We start from the raw sequence: 18,357 nt of genomic DNA on the forward strand, positions 1-18,357 counted from the left end.
CTTGACTTATGACAATCTTAAAATTTATCATATGACTGATTAAATCTAAATACAGATTAGAGACCACATTGAGAACTAGACATGCACATTAGCCTACAATATGAACTAATTGCTCTCTTGGTGACTTTAGTAAAGTGACTCAATTTCATACTTTTCGTTGATTTCTTGAGCCAAAGTCTTAAAAGGAGTCGAAAAAACACATCTTCGGGCTACTTGATACTTTATTGAATATACATTTTACCTGGCTTCCACATAATACGTTTTTCTTCTCGCACCTCTTATCGTAGTGATTGACTTGTGATTGAATCAACATGTAAGAGTATACAGTAATGGCATTCTAACCTCATAAAACATTTTTAGACTGCATTACACACACTGTTGGAGAAATGCAGTGATTGATCACAACCCATTGTGCTCTACAGAGAAGTGAGACTGTTGGTAGTATACTTGCATGACTGCCTAATTTTGACCTTTTTTTGTAATTGTAACATCTATGATTTGCAGTGACAAGTACTTGCCAACAGGTGGCAACATTGTTTTATTTATTCTCTGAAGAGTGACTAACTGAATCGTACCAACAAAGTGATTAAACTTAATCACATCAAGATTCCAACTCACATGCACTTTCAACTAGAATTAATATGACTGCTAAGCGTAGTAACCCCACAAAAAAACTGCTACAGCCATCATAATGAGAGCATTAACATCCACAATGTACTTCCACACCGGGTCCTCGCTGATGTCAGGCAGCTTCTTTGATGCCTCAGTGTCTTGCTCGTGGGCCTGGGAGCTGCTGGCGCTGGCGCTGCCCCCGCCACAGAACCGACCAACCAGGCGACAGATACAAGACTTGTTCCCCTCTTCAGCCACTGAGAGGAAGAGAGAAGAGTTAGTACTTTCTCCTAGATTTGTCTGTTTTTGTGACTGTGACATCCTTTCTTTCTTACCTGCATCACTATTCTCCCTCATCCTCTCCTCAGCCTCTCTCCGAGCTCTTTTTCCTTTCTCTTCCTGCTCCCAGTCCAAATCCTTCCTCTCCTCTTTTGAATGACGCAGGCTGAACACCAGACGATGGAGCTGAAAAGAAAACAATTTCATAAGCCATAGAAACAGACACCATTTGTACATTTCCTCTAAAATGCTGGCAGGTTTTGCTTAATCCAGTTGCAGATCAGGGCTCTCAAAATGCTTTCATGTTAAGTAGGGCTGCTCGAATATTAAAAAAATCACAATTATTTTGGTCAATGTAGAAATCAGCATTATTTAACACGATTCCTCATTGACTTTTGGAAAGATGATTCATTTATTGAACTTAAAAAAACAGTGGAAACACTTTGAACTGTGAAATTTCCCTTCATACTGTTTCTGTTGAACAGTTTGTTTTTTTCTAATTCAGAACACAAGACAAAATAAGAGTTTACTTGCAAAACGTAATGTGCGTAATAATCGTTTTTTTGTGATCATTAGGAGCCAAAATCGTAACCGTGATTAAAATTCAGATTAATTGCACAGCCACCTTAATATCATGGCCCCTTAATGAATAAGATTTTGTCTTAAGGAACTTGATATGAGTGATATTTTGTGTACCTCCTGTTACACAAACATGTGGGGTCTTAGTGAATCAGTTCATCTGTGAGTTTATCAACTAAATAAGTCACTTACATGTAGATCTTCTATGGGCTGGGTGCAGTAGCTGACCACCAGCACCAGAACTGACGTACAGAAGAAGAGTATGATTGCAAAGTGGAGGTAATGGATCCCACACACCAAGAAAGGGCAGTAAGACGGGAAAACACAGCTGCCGGAACCGAACCAGAACTCAGGCAACATCCGGAACAGACCCATCAGCAGGCCGCCTATCAGGCCCCAGAAGGCACCCTTGAGGTGAAGGCAGATGGAAAATCAAATGTTCTGTTGGTATGATTTCCGCAGGTGTTTCATCAATGGTAATATGATTTAATATGATGTTACCATGTGTGTCATCTCACCTTTTCATTGACCCTCTTAACAAACACGGCCAGGAGGAAGACTGAGGCGATAGGCGGAGCCAGATAGCTTGAGACTGACTGGATGTAATCAAACAGCTGACCGCTCTGAGCCGCCTGCACAACTGGGATCCAACAGATACTGACGGCTACAATGCACAGAACCCAGACTCTAAAAAGGAGAGGAAAAACAAAAAGAAGAAACACATGGGCCGTTGGTGATGCCTTCAAACCTATCCATATCAATTCACAGTATCATACATTCATACACTTTGGAATAGCCCCAGAATTAATTGGTCAAAACTGCAATGTTTGTTTCAACAGAAGCCCTTAAGATAAACTTTTAAAGTCGTGGTATCAATCACATCACAATTAGCACTTGTATCCTGGGTTTCAGTTGAGGAGCTCAGTCTACTTATCTTAATGACATTTCACTGGCCACCTATAAACCTTCGTTAGGCTATGTGATTTAAAGTCTATAAGGGAAGACATTGGGAACAATATAGATATTTTGGTCAACAAATTGTTTCGTTTCAAAATGGTTAACGGCACAAAATATCAGCTATTGGTAAGTTGAACGCAAAATCCCCCAAAAATTGTTCTTATTAGTAAAGCCCTTACCCAAACCCTAGCAGTGTAAATGCCGTCTATGCATGGAGTAGAACCGTAGCGTCATGAAAAAGACTTTATCAGGAAGAAGAAGCATATTAGACATTGTACACATTGTTTTGTTCATTTAAAAAAAATGTGTTGTAAAATATGAAAATGCAGAACAAACTGCATTCCATGTGTCCTGTACTGTAATCTAGTGGTGTGGGATACTGCAAATACCAAGTAAATACAGGGCCAGTATCGCAGATACCGATACTTTTTAATAATTAAAGTGGATTCATCATCAAATTGCTAAATCTGAATGAATTTTCATGACCTTTAGGTGTTTTTGTGATTTTTCCTTTGGATTATTAATAAGTTAAAACCCAGGACAGAATTTCCATATCCTTGTATTAATTTGTTGTGTTAACACTGTATCTTACAGCCTTTTTACAAATGATACAGCTTGCCGTTGTTTCATTTTTGGCCTGAAAATATAGCCACACAGCGCTCCTCTTCCTCTCTGCCATTCTTCTGCTCCGTCTCTGTCCTGCTTGTGTGTGTGTGTGCTGCTTGCTTGCGTGTTTGCCTGGTGCCCGTGAGTCACGTGACGGTACAACATTAAATCACTAGAGGGGGGGAGGAGGCGCGAAGTGTGCCTGCTCTGCGCTGGGACAGGAGCGGCACTTTTTTTTTTAAGATTATTTTTTTGGGCATTTTAGGCCTTTATTCGATAGGACAGCTTAGTCATGAAAGGGGAGAGAGAGAGAGGGCGGATGACATGCAGCAAAGGGCCGCAGGTCGGAACCGAAGCTATGGCCGCGGCGGCGAGGACTGAGCCTCTGTATATAGGTGCACACTTCACCAGGTGGGCTACCCAGGCGCCCGGCCAGTTTGCCTCTTTGATGAAACTGCAGCAGTGCACACTGGAGAGAAAGATCTCATTACACTGGTATTGATCAATATCAATACCAACGTTGGTAGGCTATCGATATTATCGATATGTGGATCAATCCGCCCACCACTAAGTGTAATCCTCTTTTTTTTTTACATGCATAGCAAACTGCTTGGGCATAATGGGTGTTTTGTTGTATCATATGATGCTCTGATGTTTCCCTGACAAAGACCTTGTAGGTCACAGTGATGCATCATTGAATGTTTGTGAGCAGAATTAACTTCCTTAAAAGTAGTGAATGTAGTCCAGTGACGTATGGTTTGTAATCGGTTAGCACAAGAGAAAGACACTGTCCATTTACCTGCCCACAATAAGCAGCTCGCGCTGGGTGGCCCATGGTCTGATACGAGTCCAGATGTCCATGGTGAACAGAGTGCTGCTGCTGTTAAAGATGGAGGCCAAAGAGGACATGAGAGCAGCCAACATCACAGCCAGCATCAGACCTCGCAAACCTGCACAGAGAGATCAAGGCAGCAAGAAAAGGTGCGTGGGAGAAGAAGGGGACAGAGAGAAGATCAGAGGAAGTTGGCCAAAAAAGGTGGTGAGAGTGGAAAGCATGAGAAACGGAACGTAAAACTTATCCTCCTCAGTGGCGATTTTAGACCCATTTTAGGGGGGCTCAAGCCCCTCTACATTTCATCTCAGCCCCCCCTAAAAATTATAATAAAAATCAAATTCATTATTTATTTTTTTAAATTAATTTTAGTGCTTCAAGTTACAGTTTGCAAACTTGTCTGTTAGTGACAGAGGACAAACAATTACAGGTTCAAAGAAACAGGTTTAACATCCTGTGTTGCTGTCGCTGATGCTATGCACCTGTTAAGTTTTATTTTTTATATATTTATTGTTTACACCTCATTATCATTTCATTTGATTCTGGTAGTCCATAAAGGGACTTTCGTAGTTTTTTTCACATGTTCAATATTTTGCATTTATCCTCTGTTATAATAATAAATACATATATTTATTTTTATCCAGTGAAAATACTGCTTTAGCAGGGGGGATGGAGTTAACACTTTTGCAAGGCACTGTATCCGTGTCACATTCTCATCAGGGGCTGCTCCTCCTCATCTTTTTTAAAAGTAGTCTGTACTGCTGTGCATGTAAACACACTTTTTGTTATGTGTTCTTACCATTTGGCATAATTGACACCACCAGTTTAGGATAAGCGATGTTGGAGCAGCCCACTTCAGTCCCACACACCCTCTCACACACCTCAGGGACAACACAGCCAACCTCATCTACAGGTGGAGGAAAAACACATACACAGCGTAAAGATACAGATTTCTTTTTATGACATTTGCTTGATAAAAGTAAAACCATGCAGAGCTATCATACTTCACTCTAATGGTGTGTTTGTTGTTTTTGTCAACCCCCTTTAAATGTGATTTGAAAGGATAAGTGTAAGCCACAGACCTGGGTAGAGTACCCTGCTGATCATGCCGGGGAACACCATGAGGAACATTGGCAGCAGTTTGAGGTAGCCACACATGATGCAGCCGGCCTTCACATGGGTCAGACTACGAGCTGCAAGGCACCGCTGGACTATCACCTGGAGTCATACAAGACAGGATAGCTTATTTTGTGTCAAGAAAAGACTGTTTCACACATGAGAAACATTTCCAAAGAGTAGGGCTGGAAATCTAGTCAAGGTTTATAGAGTTTGGTTCAGTTTGTGAGTAAGCGCCAAAAGGGTCCATCCATTTTTGAATTAGGAGTAGTATAATTTTATTTAAATTGTGTGTTATAATGTAATAATGTAATGTATACTTTATTAATCCCACAAGGGGAAATTACAATGTTTTCACTCTGTTGTTATTACACATTACACACAGGCCTGAATTACACACACATGCTCAGTACCTATACATGCACTAATGGAGAGATGTCAGAGTGAGAGTGAGTGCCCATGGAGAGGCGCCCCGAGCAGTTGGGGGTTCGGTGCCTTGCTCAAGAGCACCTTGGCAGAGCCCATGAGATGAACTTGCACCTCTCCAGCTACCAGTCCACCACCATACTTTGGTCCGTATGGGGACCTGGGTTCCCAACCCATGTTTCAATATAAACACATAGGCTAAAACAGCTAATCTGTCAGCAGCCAATGGAATAACATCCCAGTGTATCTTACTGCATATTATTTGGATCAATATTCATGTAACCACAGAAACAAAGGAAGCTAAACTATATGGTTACAATGAAATGACTCTTTGCTGCTGTCATTCTACTGACATACTGGTGTTTTCCCCTTTACTAAAGTGGTTGTATGGCTGTGATAAAGGCCACATGCAGAAACACACTAGTTTTTAATAAATGCAGTTTTCCTTGCATTGCATTATGTATCGCTGGAGAGTTATTTGGTTTTTAGGTCTCCCTGATCATTCCTGCTCCTTAAGGATAGGCAAAGATGCTAAATAGATTTTTCCAATACAGCAAACAGGAAAAAAGGTGGTCAATTATTAAAATGATATATATATTTATTTATTTTAACCAAAAAAATACTGATTTCTAAGGCATTATATGTTTGATATTATTATTAAAAGGTTTATTTAGACAGGGACAGATTCAAAAAACATAGATAACCTAAACGGTCATCTGATGTATGTATCATAGTGTTTTTAGCTGAAGCTAATTCACAACACTTGTCCCTAGTAGGGCTTTTGGTTAAAATTAAAAATACAGATTAACATTATTAAAAATAAGATAGAGATGAAATACAATGGAATGAAATGAGAAAGGAAAGAAAGTATACAGAGAGAGCACAGTGTAAAAACTAAATATGAGAGCAGTATTGTTCCTGAATTAGCCACAATTTGTTTTTTTAAGGTGGCTAATGTTGGGATACATTTCAAGTGGTCTGGCAGAGAGTTCCATAATTTTGCCCTTTTTACTGAAAAGGCAGTTTGGGAAAATGATGTTCTACGGAAAGGATACTACAATTGCCTTTTAACGCTGCTCGGGTGGTGGATCTGGTACCGCTTTGCTGTCTTGTTATTGTTTTGCAAAGGGGTGGGGGAGCAGCGTTATTTAGGCATTTGAAGACCATTTTAACAAAATGCAGGGAGATAACATTAGCAAAACTTAAAATCTTATCTTATCTTATTGTAAGATGTTAAGAAGTCAGATTCTGGTCTTATCTCAATTTAAACCAAACATGTAGTTACTAGACATTGGTTGATCTATGTGTATACCTTGAGCACTAATACCAGCTCTGTGTCACTTTCTGCCCTTTCCCTCTCCTTGAATTCCCCCAAGATGGAGAAACTAAACCAAAGCTTTTCAACATCAACATCAAACTGGGATATTCACCTGGTCTGAACACCAGTACCAGCCTCCCACTATAGCAATCCCAAACAGCACTCCAGGCCAGGGCAAGTCCCCTGTGGTTGGGTGCCTCAGCATGCTGAAGGCGTCTTGTCTGGGGGTATAGCAGTGGGGGGAGATGTTGTAGCGCTGGGGATCCATTGAAGAGAAATTACTTGGCATAGCAGAGTTGTATTTGGCCAGCAGAGCGCTGTAGCCTCCTACTTCAGCAAAAGCTGGAAGTCAAAAGGAGAAAGGGTAAGTTCTTTGTAATTTCTGTGTATTTTATGCTGGACCCTAGTGGTGTTCTTCCATTCAAAGTGATGACACTCAATTCAGCTCCAAATTCCATTCAACCCTTAAATTTGCATAGCTGCATGGTATGCATGAATATCCCTGTTACTACTTTATTAACAACATGTAAAACAAGACTGTTTTATGTAAAAAAAATAATTAAAAAAATACACACACTGTATGCTTTGCTCTTTCCTACTCAGCTCAAAAGTCCAAAGCTCTCTTGTTGTCCTAACTAAAGATATGAGTCAGCTGCTGAGTCAGCACTATTATCTCAACGCATCACCAATTCACAGAAGGTGGTGGCCTTTTTTTCCTTCCTCCACTGGTTTCTAGCCCACTTTTATCTTGTCTGCCTCCTTCTTGGTCAATATATAGCAGTATAATCCTTGTGTAGATTATTGACAAAGTATAAAGAAATCAATAAAGTTGCAGGGGGTGGTTGTCGTTGTGTAGGCTGAGGTGGAGAGTTTTGCGGCTCTGCAGTGTCAGCGTAATGTACACTGCTGCAGTGAAATGAATGATTACTGACCCTAGTTAATCGCTTTCCTGTTGTGAAGCTGCTGGGGAGGGGCATAGCCACAGGCCTAGAGGGACTGACAGAAGCCAAAAACATGAACTGTGTGTAGTGTGAATAAAAATATCTTTTGGAAGGTTAAATATGATGTACTTACAGAAGCCGGTGAGGACGAAGGCCCCGGCAATGATGACAAAGGTCTGAACTGTGTCAGTGTACATCAGAGCAGCCAGGCCACCTGGTAACACAGTCACGCACTTCAAAATACACACACTTACATAAATTGTGACATTTAAAGAGGTACTTCAACAATTTTGTATCGCACTTTGATAAAGTTGGGGGACTTGCAAGAGACAGGTAAAAAGAATTGAAGCAGCAGAGGGCGATATATACCGATTGTTAGGCCAAGCTCCAAAAACACTACATTCCTACATTTCCCACAATGGAACATGTAGAATCTTTTCATTAAACCCCCTCTTCCCTTATGATTGCTCACATCTTTCAAACTCCATACCCCCCTAGTTTGTAACATAGGTTTTCTGTTTTGAATTTGCAGTTTCCAAGCCCAAGCCAAGATAACCCTGATGACGTGACTTTGACATGATAATGGTGCTTCTTCCAGAGTCATAGAAGACATTATACAACTGTTTTCAGAGGCTAAATAAAAATAAGTTTACTTAAAAAAAGGAATACTACCGTCATGATGGGTAAACTAATGCTCATGTGTAAAACTGGACTAGGCTCCTTACATAGGCTACATACCTGTAACAGTGTACAAGGCTGTTATTAACAGAAGGGTGATGACGGCCAAGTAGATGTTCCACCCTAATGCCTGCTGGATAAACACAGCCCCCGAAAACATATCCACCTGGAGAGAGACAGAGAGAGGTGGGGGGGAGGGAAGGAATGAAGAAAGAAACGTACTGTATGTTTTGTTTTCTCAGACGGGATGACTCACTGAGATCTTGGTGAAAATGTAGAGGAACAGAGAGATAACGGAGAGGTAGAGGCTGATCCTGGTCCCTCCGAACCTCTTCTTCAGGTACTGCGGCATCGTGATCACCTAACACAGCACATTTCACACAGTGTGCGTATCAACATAGGAAATTACAGAAGTCATCATGTCAGTGAACGATACACTTGTTAACACATGATAATACAGCCTGAACTACTTACTTACTAACTACTACTTACCCCAGCTGTAAGGTAGACAGGTACAAACAACCAGCCCAGCAGCAGCACGATGAACAGAGCCTGACACAGTAAATGAACAACGCACAATGTATAACGTATGACATGATAAATCATGTTATCCTCCAATCCACTGTGAGAGACGTTTACCTATTGCAGTAGATTCATGTGGCTTTTGGCACAAGAGTAATGTATGCATGAATTCAGTTTTAAAATGTTGATTGGTGGGAATTAAACTGCAACTGAGTTGTACAAGCTGTGAGTATGACTTACATTCCACTCGAACCCTCCCACAGCGATGCCACTCGCTGCCCCAGTGCCTGCCAGGCCCACAAAGTGACCACTACCAATGTTGCTGGCAAACAGAGATGCACCAACCTGAATAAAAAAAGAACAGAAAATCATTGAAGAAACCAAATCCAAACCTACAGGAGTACCGTGACATCATACAGTATGAAGACTATGACCAGAAATGCACAAAACAGAGACATGCACAGCATATTCACCCATCAAAATCTTTATGAGTTTCAAAATCAGGCCATATATTGCCCCTTTTCTGGAAGGAACCATTATATTTTGTTTCTTATTAAGATACAAAAGGATATGGCCTGTATTTGGACAAACTTTGCCTCGACATCCTTCCATGACTAAAAGACATGAACTTAACTTACAGTTACAATACTCCTGCTGCATACATTTCTGATAAGGATTCCCTAAAAAAAAAAATGTTAATATACTGAGCAGGACATTTTACAGCTTCAGCCCCCTCTGATGGACAAACTTCCAAATGATAACATAACCTTTGCATTTCTGTGCTGCAACGTCTTATCGGCCAACATATACACTGATATTAATAAGCTAATATTGGGCTGGCTCTTTATTAAACTCACCGGCCACCAGGTCATGGTGCGTCCTGCCAGGAAATATCCTGCAACTGTCCCACGTTTGGTCCGAAACATAGCCTAAAACACAGACCGGACAATTGTGTTATTCTCACAAACTAAAATCAATGTCACCAGTGTTTCCTTATGCATACAATTATGAGACATAAATATTTTATGGTGGTATACATTTTCTTTAAAATGTAGTCATAATAATCTCCCACAGATTAGACTCAGTCTCAGTTACACACACAGACTAACACAGGTGCACTCACCCAAATGCCGACACTAATAACCATGATGAAATATCCAACAATGACGGCGATGTCTGCTGGGTTGTTGATGATCACTTTGTCTGACGAGGGTGCCGCCATTGCTTCACTTATCCTGTAGCTTGATTTAATTAGCTTTCTATACTACAACCTGCCTTTGATTTATCTTGAGCTTTGCTTCTAATAAAGCCTCAAAAACACCACCTTCATCTGCAAAAAAACATCTAAACTTAGATATCAATATGAACAAGAAAAAAAAAACTGCATCTGTAGAAGAGTGATGCCTCGGCAGTAGATTTGTAGTGGTCAGTCCAAGTGAGAACTTTGGCCAGCTGTGACTGTGACAATGGGCAGTGCCAGCAGTTTATTAGAGGAATTATTAACACCCAACCATGACAAAACAAGTATCCGTCATGTAGTTCCACTGGATTTTAAACATTTTACATGCAGAAATGAAGACTTGTATCTATTAAAGGCCTCTTTTATGCCCAAACAGGTACTTCATTTTTGTATGGTGGGGGGCACATGATTAGCCGAAATACTTAATCACTGTTCCTGCAGTTGTAAAAATTCACCAGTGAAAAACACATAAGCAAACAGTCCTTTAATCATTTGATAGCACTGCTTTCATCAAAACATCCATTTGCCTTTCAGATCACAAACTTGGGTCAGGTGTACAAATGAGGGCAGATTCACTTCTCTGCTTGTGTTAAACAGATTTTAACCTCAGCATAGAAAACATGCACGCGCACACAATCACCTTCCGCGTGTCATACGAAGCACATGAAGGAAAAAGAAAACCAACTCATGTGACATTTCAAGGTGAAAATTCAGATATTTGAAATGAAAAAGGCAACACACACTAAAGCTCACATCTCATCACCAACCAAAATAACAAAAACTAAAAAAGGTATATGTTGTGTGTTTGACTAGTGAACTCACTACTTATTAAATAAAGTAACTGGTGGTGTTAAACATCTGCTGTTAGCTGAGAAATTGGGGAAGTTGCACTATTCTGTTCTTGAGGGAGTCATTGTAACACTTTGGAAAGTTATGAGCTATGAGACAAACCTGACCAGTCTAATTTGAGTCCTTTTTGGGGGAGGTACATCAATTTGGCCTTAATGATCAAGTTTTACAATTACATTATGTGAAATACCCTCTCTTTTTCTCACAAAATTAATGCTTTTTAGCAGGTTTAAATTTTTTATTTTCAGGCTACTACTGAATTACTGCTTCAGCAATAAATCCACTTTGCAGGTCTAGGATCCTGTACACAGTCACACTACGTCATATCCCAGTTGTAAGATCTGAAAAAGGAATCCTATTTTGCCATTACATCCTGTATCCATCCCAATTTCTTCTTTTTGGTTGATAATGTACTCACCAGAATCTAAACTGTGTCAATGTTAACCAATCTAAAGTTACGTCTGAAAACTAATATCTGGCCTGCAGTAATGAAAACGTTGATTGTTAAGATGGTGAGGTCAACTCAGCAGGTTCTGAGTGAATTAACTCCAAAAAATATTTCCCTGCTGCTATTTTAGCATTTAAAACTAATTCATTTTAATGTCACAGACATCTTTCAGTGATGTTCTCTGTGTCTGACTTTGAGCCCAAAACAATCTCAAAATAGCCTTGTTTTATAGTCTTGTTTGGTAGTTTGCAATCTGATGACAACACTGGTAGAATTCTGCCATTTTCAAACACAGCTGGCAGTGTTTTTCATATGCACATATCACCCGCAGAAGTATCTGGATTTCATCAATGTGAGTAAATAAGAGAGGAAAACAGAAGTGAAAAGATTGAGGGAAAACACGGTGGCCTACAGCAAAACAATGTGCTTACATTTGTGGGCAAACGTTCTGACCTTTCATAAAATCTGAATTTAAGAATTAAGTTACTTTAAAACCACTTTCAGATCTCAACACATCTGCTCCTGTTTGACGAGTCTGTCTTAGCCTATAGTGCCATCCTGCAGAACACCAAGCTGTAGTCAGAGCAAAAAAGTTACCATTTCGAAACAACAAAAACCTTTGAAATACATTTCAATAAATTATGTGCAGTGGTAACGTGTTCAGATAATCCATTACCTCCATGCCAAACACATTCACGGGTCCTGCGGCTGGAGCAATTAAAACCAAAATGTAATTTTGACACGGCTGCTACATCAAGTAGACAACTGTTCACCTGGCTTGAAGATTTAGAAAAGGTGCGGTAGTCTAGACACAATTTCTGTAGGTCATCTTCACGACACCCGCACATATTTACCTTGCGTCCCTATAATCACACCATGCTAGCTCAAAGAACAGTTCAAGTTTTCTTTGCAGCACATCTTCATAAACGTCTATACCAAATCCTTTTGACAGTGGATTTTCTGTACTTAAACACACACATTGTCATATCTATTAATATGGAAGACGGTGTTCTGGCTATCATCTTTTTGTGTATTCAGCCTTATCTACACATTTCTCCCACTGCTATGTTCCACTTGTTTGAGGCAGGACCTTTAAAAAGAGCATTTAAGAACACCAAACATGAGCACAGTTTCTACCAAGTAAAAGGACGCTATCTGGTCTGTGTGCCATATCTGGGATCAGTTGGAGGGATCTGGCTTCCTGCGTAGTGAGACCAGTGAACAGGGCTTTGCAATATTCAACACTAGGCAATGTCCAGGGGCAGGTATTTGACTTTCCTGATGTTGTGAAGGATGAAAGTGAACAAATGAGCCATTGCTGTGCTGTAAAAACCCACTGAGGTTTCCTGCAGTTCCTGCAGGATGTTCAGCTCTTCACTGGATTATGAGTTTGATAATAAAAAGATTCAGTTCGATTTAAAAAGCAGATTTGTAACTCATATACCGTATGTGCCAAAATACATTTTTGGCTCCATTTTGTTGATTAAAAAACAAAATGACTAACGGTACAAGTAAAAACTATATGAAAGTAGTTTTATGAAATATATATTTCACTTCAGTCAGGTTTATTTGTATATCCCTTATTGCAGTTTCAAAAGGCTTTACAGACCTACATTAGAGAAAAAACAAAAGGAAAATAAAGTGGAACATAGCATGGTCAGAAATGTCCTTGTGTGTAAACTAGACGCTGCTTAAAGATTCACAGCATTCAAATGGTTTCCAAACAGCCATTAAAAACTTATGCCAGCAAAAAGCTGAAAATAACATTTTGTTTTAACAAAACAATTAAAAAGGCCTTTTTCTCTCAAAAGGACTACTGTTCTAACAAATAGTTGACTAGTTACATTCAGCTGCACGTTGCCTGACTTTTAACCAGTTTCTGGCTCCACTTGTACATTGTATTATCCATATTACATTTCTGCATCTAGTCCATTATAGGTCTACTCTGGGCTGCACTCAGGCTGTATAAAATGGTCTCTTCCTTGTGACTTCATCTCAAGACCAACAGAAGAGCTAATTCGAACTCAGCCTGGCGCTCATCTTGTGTTAAATGAACGGCTGCCTCGACTTCAGTCATACTGGTCCCTACAAAGCTAGTCAGTGGACTTCTTGCAGTTTTCTTTGGCTAGTCTCAGTCTGGACAGGATGTGTTTCTTAGGGAACTTTAAAGTGGTACACCCAAACTGGCTCACCCCTCCAGTGTCTCCAGGGAGTTTCTCACGTCTCTGGACCCAACTGCGCCAGCCGGGCTTCCAACAGTACACACTGTCATAGAACCGTGAGCCATTTTCCCCACCCAGCACATAAATCCTGCGTTTCCACCTGGCCACGCCCCCAGCTGCAATCCGCCGTGGCAGCCCGGGAAATACCACAGGGCTTGGGGAACGGTCGCTTCCACCACCTGCACCCCCTCGCTGCTCTGCAGTGACCATCACCCCTCCCCCAGTCACCTCCCTCTCTACTCCAGACCCCCTGCCCTCTCTGAAAAACAGAACACGCCCAGTGGCGTCTAAAGTCTCCAGATTGGTGTAGTTTCCATCCAGGAACTTGGTGGTATCCCTCATGTATCCCCCAATTGCACACACTCCTCCTCGCACTGCTACTCCTCCAGCCAGACAGGTGGCGCCAGAGTCCAGAGCCACACGTGTCCAGCAGTCTGTTAGGGTATGATAAATAAGCACCCCTGAGTGGACCACAGCACGGTTCTGTTCAAGTGTGGTTCCACCCAGAAGGTAAAGCCGTCCACGTAATGCTGCGCTGGCAAAGGCGCGCAGAGGGAGCGGTAACCGAGGCCCTGGAGCCCACTGAAGCGTAGTCAGCTCCAGGGTCTCACTGGAGTCCAGCAGAGCTGAGCGGTTACTACCACCCAAGGCATAGATAGACTCTCCACAGCCCAGCAGGCCTAGCATAGCCCGCGGCTGGATCATGGAAGGCCGCTCTACCCAGCGGTCCAACACTGCATCATATTCATGCACAGCTGCAGACACAGAGCCTGTCCGCAGAATCCCACCCGCTACAAACAGCCGGTCACCTACAGCCGTACAGCCGGGACTGACCAGTGAACCCAGTGCTGCTAACTTCTCCCACTTCCCTGTCCGAGGATCAAAGCAGTCCACTGTATAGTCTCTTGCAGCTAAATTATCTTCTTCCCGAGGTGTCAGGTCCACACAGACAATCTTCTTCTCAAACATGCCCTCCCGTGGTCTCAGAGGCCCCCCAAGGCCCTCACCAGCTGCAGCGGGCCCCAACTCCTGGCACAGTCTTCGGCTCTCTTCCTGGGACAGCAGCCCCGGCCGCAGGTGGTGAAGCAGAGCTGGCATGTGGGCGTAGCGATCTAAGGGTTGGTGCTCTGCCCAGCGGCGTGCCGCGTCGTAAACCTCTGCTTCCGAGTCCACCCCCAGGCGGTCAGAGCTCAGGAGGCTGCCTAAGGTGCCGTGGTCAAGCAGGAGGAAGTCTTTCTGCCGGGCCACCCGGGGGAAGTGCTGGGCTACGAGCCGCAGGGAGGCACGTAGCAGCAGCTGGTCATGGTGAGAGCGAGCAAGAGAGTACATCCCCAGGCAGTTATCCACTGAGAGGTGCTCAAATAGAAACCTGGAGAGATAAGAGTAGAGAACAACCACAAGGGGAGAGAAAGACAGACAAAGGGCAGAAGAGGAAATGAGACAAGAGGGTTTAAAATGCAGAAGACAGAAGCTGGTTTGTTAAACCTAATGCCAAAGTAAATAGATAGCCACCTGAATTGTAAAGGCTAATGAATAAGGCTGTAAACTCGATCATCTGTCACTTTTATACAGCAATTTACCTGGAGCACAGGTCTTGAAGGGGCATCACCTGAAGCCTGTTGGCGGCCACAAACAGATCCTCAGCTGTGTCCAGAGAGAGCCCAGCCTCACCGGTGTACACAAACTGGATGACAGTCTCCATGACAGACGGCGTCACCTCCTCCAGTCGGATCTCAGTGAGGCGAGACTCTACCAGCGGGCTGGTGAACATGGCCCGAAAATACGGGCTCACGGCTGCTAAGAGGACTCTGAGGGGAGAGAAGGATGAAAGATAGAAGATAACGGTTTCATATCACATGCAGAAGACATTTCTACATTTTACAGTGATAAGTTTGTGTCTACTCACAAGAAGTAGCTCACAGTCAAACCAATGTGTTTAATATATGTCCCCCTTTTTGATATCAAACAGAGGGTGCAAACAGCTTTCTACAAGAACAGAGCTGGCCTGTATAATTGCAACTTCATCAGTTACATCTGCTTAGCAATCTATGTTATAATACTTGAGTAAGTAATTATTTCCAGTTTACGAACTGATGCTGTGTAAGTTGGGACAGTGGTACCACAGGGCACGTTAAGGTCAGGGACCAACACAACCAACACTATATCAAAACCTGTCTCAGGCAAAGCAACAGTTCAAATCTCTTCTCAATTGACTGGGATTTAACCGCTGCATGATACAAAATACTGTTTTTGCCTGTTTTTCTCTGACTCCCAAGGTCACCGGAATAAGATTACACCCCATACACACAGAGTAGTCACACTGGAGAAGCATATGCACACACCATAGATCACGGGTCTTTTAAGCCAAGGACCCCCCTTAGCTGAGAGAGAGACAGATCAGGGACCCCCTACTACATATATTATATGTATTATATGTATAAAATGAAGTTGCATAATAAACTGGGCCTACAATAACCTGTGGGGCCGCCTAAAGCCTTTATACATACCTTTTTTTTTTTTTTGCATAGAATACTAAGCTATATTAAAATAGGCTAATAGTTGTTTTAATGTTAAACAAATGTGGCACAGTGAATCCTTTAGGAGGATGAACTGTATCGGTGGATGGCTACCTCAGTGACTACCTTACAGGCCAGTAAGCCTATCATCAGTGGGGATTTATATTTGCTTATAATATGCAGAATTATTTTTAGGGCTTTTTAATTTTTTCGGATTTTTTTTTTTTTTTTTTAAACAACAATAATTTGAAGGCCCCCCTGCATTGACTTTTAGGGACCCCCTAGGGGTCACGGACCCCCTGTTGAAGATCCCTGCTATAGATAAAGTGAACTCTACCTGAGTAGATGTCAGACTGACTGTCTGACCCTAGAATGTGCTGCATGTGATCTGGGGTACCTATAATGTGCCTGGTTACTTAGGTAAGAATAGCTGTTGTATATGATCCAATAACATCTTCACACATGCATAGATGAGTGAAGAAGGACCTTATTTGGCAATCTCTAATCTTGTATGTCCAGCATGCTCCTTCTGAAAGACAGGAACTTCAGAGTTGGGATGACACTACACTATGGTTAAATTGTACTGCTTGATCCTAATTCTCCTCGTAATGCCTCTACGTAAATCATCAAAGTCCCCCGAAACTTCTTCAATTTCCAAGTTTATCAGCACTCCTAAATTATTAACAATTATTGTTTTTCTATGTATCAGCTTCTTTGTACTATATAGCAGTCATACCTGTGACACATGAACTTCTTTCCTTCAACAAGTAGAGTAACATCACACAGCTGCTGAGCATCCAGGAGCTGCTTCAATCCTAAAACAAAGCAGAAAGAGGAAGGAGAAACGAAAGGAGGGCGAGAACAGAAGGAGGGTTGAGTAAGAATTAGACAAAGCAGAATAGAGAGAGGTTGGGATGACAGGTGAAACTTAATGAGTAGTTTCTAAATTCCCAACACCATGCTCTCTAGTCTCGTCATGTATCGATCTCACCATGTGTGATGTAGTCTCCAAGTGGTGTGGTACTGTCATCAGGGAAGTCCTCCTCCTCTGAGTCGCTGTCCGACAGAGGTTCTCCTCCTCCCCCGTCCCCATCCTGCCACGGCTGGGGACGCCAGGTGACTGTGCCCCCCCGCACAGCATTCATCTGAGGTACAGTACGCACTCATAGTTTGGCCAGAGAATTATTCACAGAAAATGTGTTAACCTATATGCTTGCAAGACCTATCTGTAACAGACAGTCCTATGTAGATAGAGGCTTATAACATATATGACCCAGGTAAACAAAAACGTTGCTTTATGACAAAGGTCATGATACAGCTACATTTTAAGTTTGCTACATATTTACCCCACTGCCTAGTTGCAGTATGTTTCCTTTTTTTTATACCACAAGGACAATAACAAGTATGTTAACCCATAATCGACTGGCTATAATAGATAACAAACACAAAGCAGACTGTTGTTGCAGCATCAGTTTACCGGTAAGATGTTTTTTTTAGCTTACAGTACCTTTGCTCTTCTTCTCGTTTCCACCGTGAAGGCTGGTTGGGTCTCACTTTCAACAGAAATTGGTGAGGCAGTTTGGAGCAGGCTAATTGTATCTAAGTACCCGGTTATTACCAGAAGCTTCGGGAGGTTTTGCTTGCTCTCATCTGGGTGTCTTAGTCCTCCGGGCTCAGTTTAAACGCTCGTCCCGGGCCCTGTGGAGAAGACGCGTTCAGGCTACTCGCTGCTCATCCATCACCAACGTTACTGACTGACGGACCAAACTAGCTTACAAAGGAACAATTCTCCCGCTGTGCAAAGGCTTCTCGTCGTAACACATATCAGTCCACCATGGCATTATGCTCACACGTCCAGCTCGGTGGTAAGGCAGAAACGAAGAAAATAGTTTGCAGAGCCTACAGGGCAGAAATTAGGACTGAGTTCAGTCGGCCGCACTTGTCACGTCTGAACCGGATTACCGCAACGCTAAACTTCCGCTCATCTGATTGGATGACCTTTGGCTCGTGACGATTGTTTGGAGCTGAGTCGTTTTCTGTCACTGGGAAAATTAAACGTTTCCAGCACGCTCTTTGACATTATGTGAAAACCGTTGCGTAAAATAGCAGTTATATATTTTTTTAAATATAATTTTAAATGAACACTCGTTTTATTTTGATTTAATTTCCGAAATACTGAATTCTGCATTCATGCTGCATTTAAGGCAGATATGACC

At 42.0% G+C, this 18,357-nt stretch overlaps 2 protein-coding genes across 2 annotated transcripts; both read right to left on the reverse strand.

Annotated features, from left to right (window-relative positions):
• Positions 1 to 211: 211 nt before the first annotated feature.
• Positions 212 to 10,088, reverse strand: slc5a2 (solute carrier family 5 member 2). Its single transcript, XM_078246696.1, has 15 exons — positions 9,990 to 10,088; positions 9,724 to 9,795; positions 9,107 to 9,211; positions 8,837 to 8,896; positions 8,601 to 8,705; positions 8,405 to 8,510; positions 7,800 to 7,880; positions 6,838 to 7,067; positions 4,948 to 5,083; positions 4,665 to 4,772; positions 3,833 to 3,983; positions 1,989 to 2,157; positions 1,663 to 1,878; positions 948 to 1,077; positions 212 to 869 (listed from the first exon to the last, which is right to left on the reverse strand). Exons 1-15 carry the CDS (start codon positions 10,086 to 10,088, stop codon positions 649 to 651), a joined length of 1,989 nt encoding a protein of 662 aa, XP_078102822.1. The 3' UTR covers positions 212 to 648.
• Positions 10,089 to 10,575: 487 nt separating this feature from the next.
• On the reverse strand, positions 10,576 to 18,114 carry LOC144515666 (kelch repeat and BTB domain-containing protein 8). Its single transcript, XM_078246697.1, has 5 exons — positions 17,649 to 18,114; positions 17,133 to 17,286; positions 16,878 to 16,956; positions 15,206 to 15,433; positions 10,576 to 14,994 (listed from the first exon to the last, which is right to left on the reverse strand). Exons 2-5 carry the CDS (start codon positions 17,284 to 17,286, stop codon positions 13,497 to 13,499), a joined length of 1,959 nt encoding a protein of 652 aa, XP_078102823.1. The 5' UTR covers positions 17,649 to 18,114; the 3' UTR covers positions 10,576 to 13,496.
• Positions 18,115 to 18,357: the final 243 nt, after the last annotated feature.

Source organism: Sander vitreus, chromosome 3, assembly GCF_031162955.1.
Source record: "Sander vitreus isolate 19-12246 chromosome 3, sanVit1, whole genome shotgun sequence".
Classification (NCBI taxonomy): Eukaryota; Metazoa; Chordata; class Actinopteri; order Perciformes; family Percidae; genus Sander; species Sander vitreus.

What these genes read in the sequence shown, in the direction of transcription:
- slc5a2 (XM_078246696.1), bottom strand. Translation starts at nt 10,088, where the DNA reads ATGGCGGCACCCTCGTCAGACAAAGTGATCATCAACAACCCAGCAGAC. An exon ending in GGTACTGGTGTTCAGACCAG is followed by an intron (nt 5,084 to 6,837) that starts GTGAATATCCCA and finishes GTATGACTCCAG; the next exon opens with GTGATAGTCCAGCGGTGCCT. An exon ending in GAGCTGCTTATTGTGGGCAG is followed by an intron (nt 2,158 to 3,832) that starts GTAAATGGACAG and finishes TCTCCTTTTTAG; the next exon opens with AGTCTGGGTTCTGTGCATTG.
- LOC144515666 (XM_078246697.1), bottom strand. Translation starts at nt 17,286, where the DNA reads ATGAATGCTGTGCGGGGGGGCACAGTCACCTGGCGTCCCCAGCCGTGG. An exon ending in TGGAGACTACATCACACATG is followed by an intron (nt 16,957 to 17,132) that starts GTGAGATCGATA and finishes GCTTTGTTTTAG; the next exon opens with GATTGAAGCAGCTCCTGGAT. An exon ending in AAGAAGTTCATGTGTCACAG is followed by an intron (nt 15,434 to 16,877) that starts GTATGACTGCTA and finishes CTCTCCCCTCAG; the next exon opens with AGTCCTCTTAGCAGCCGTGA.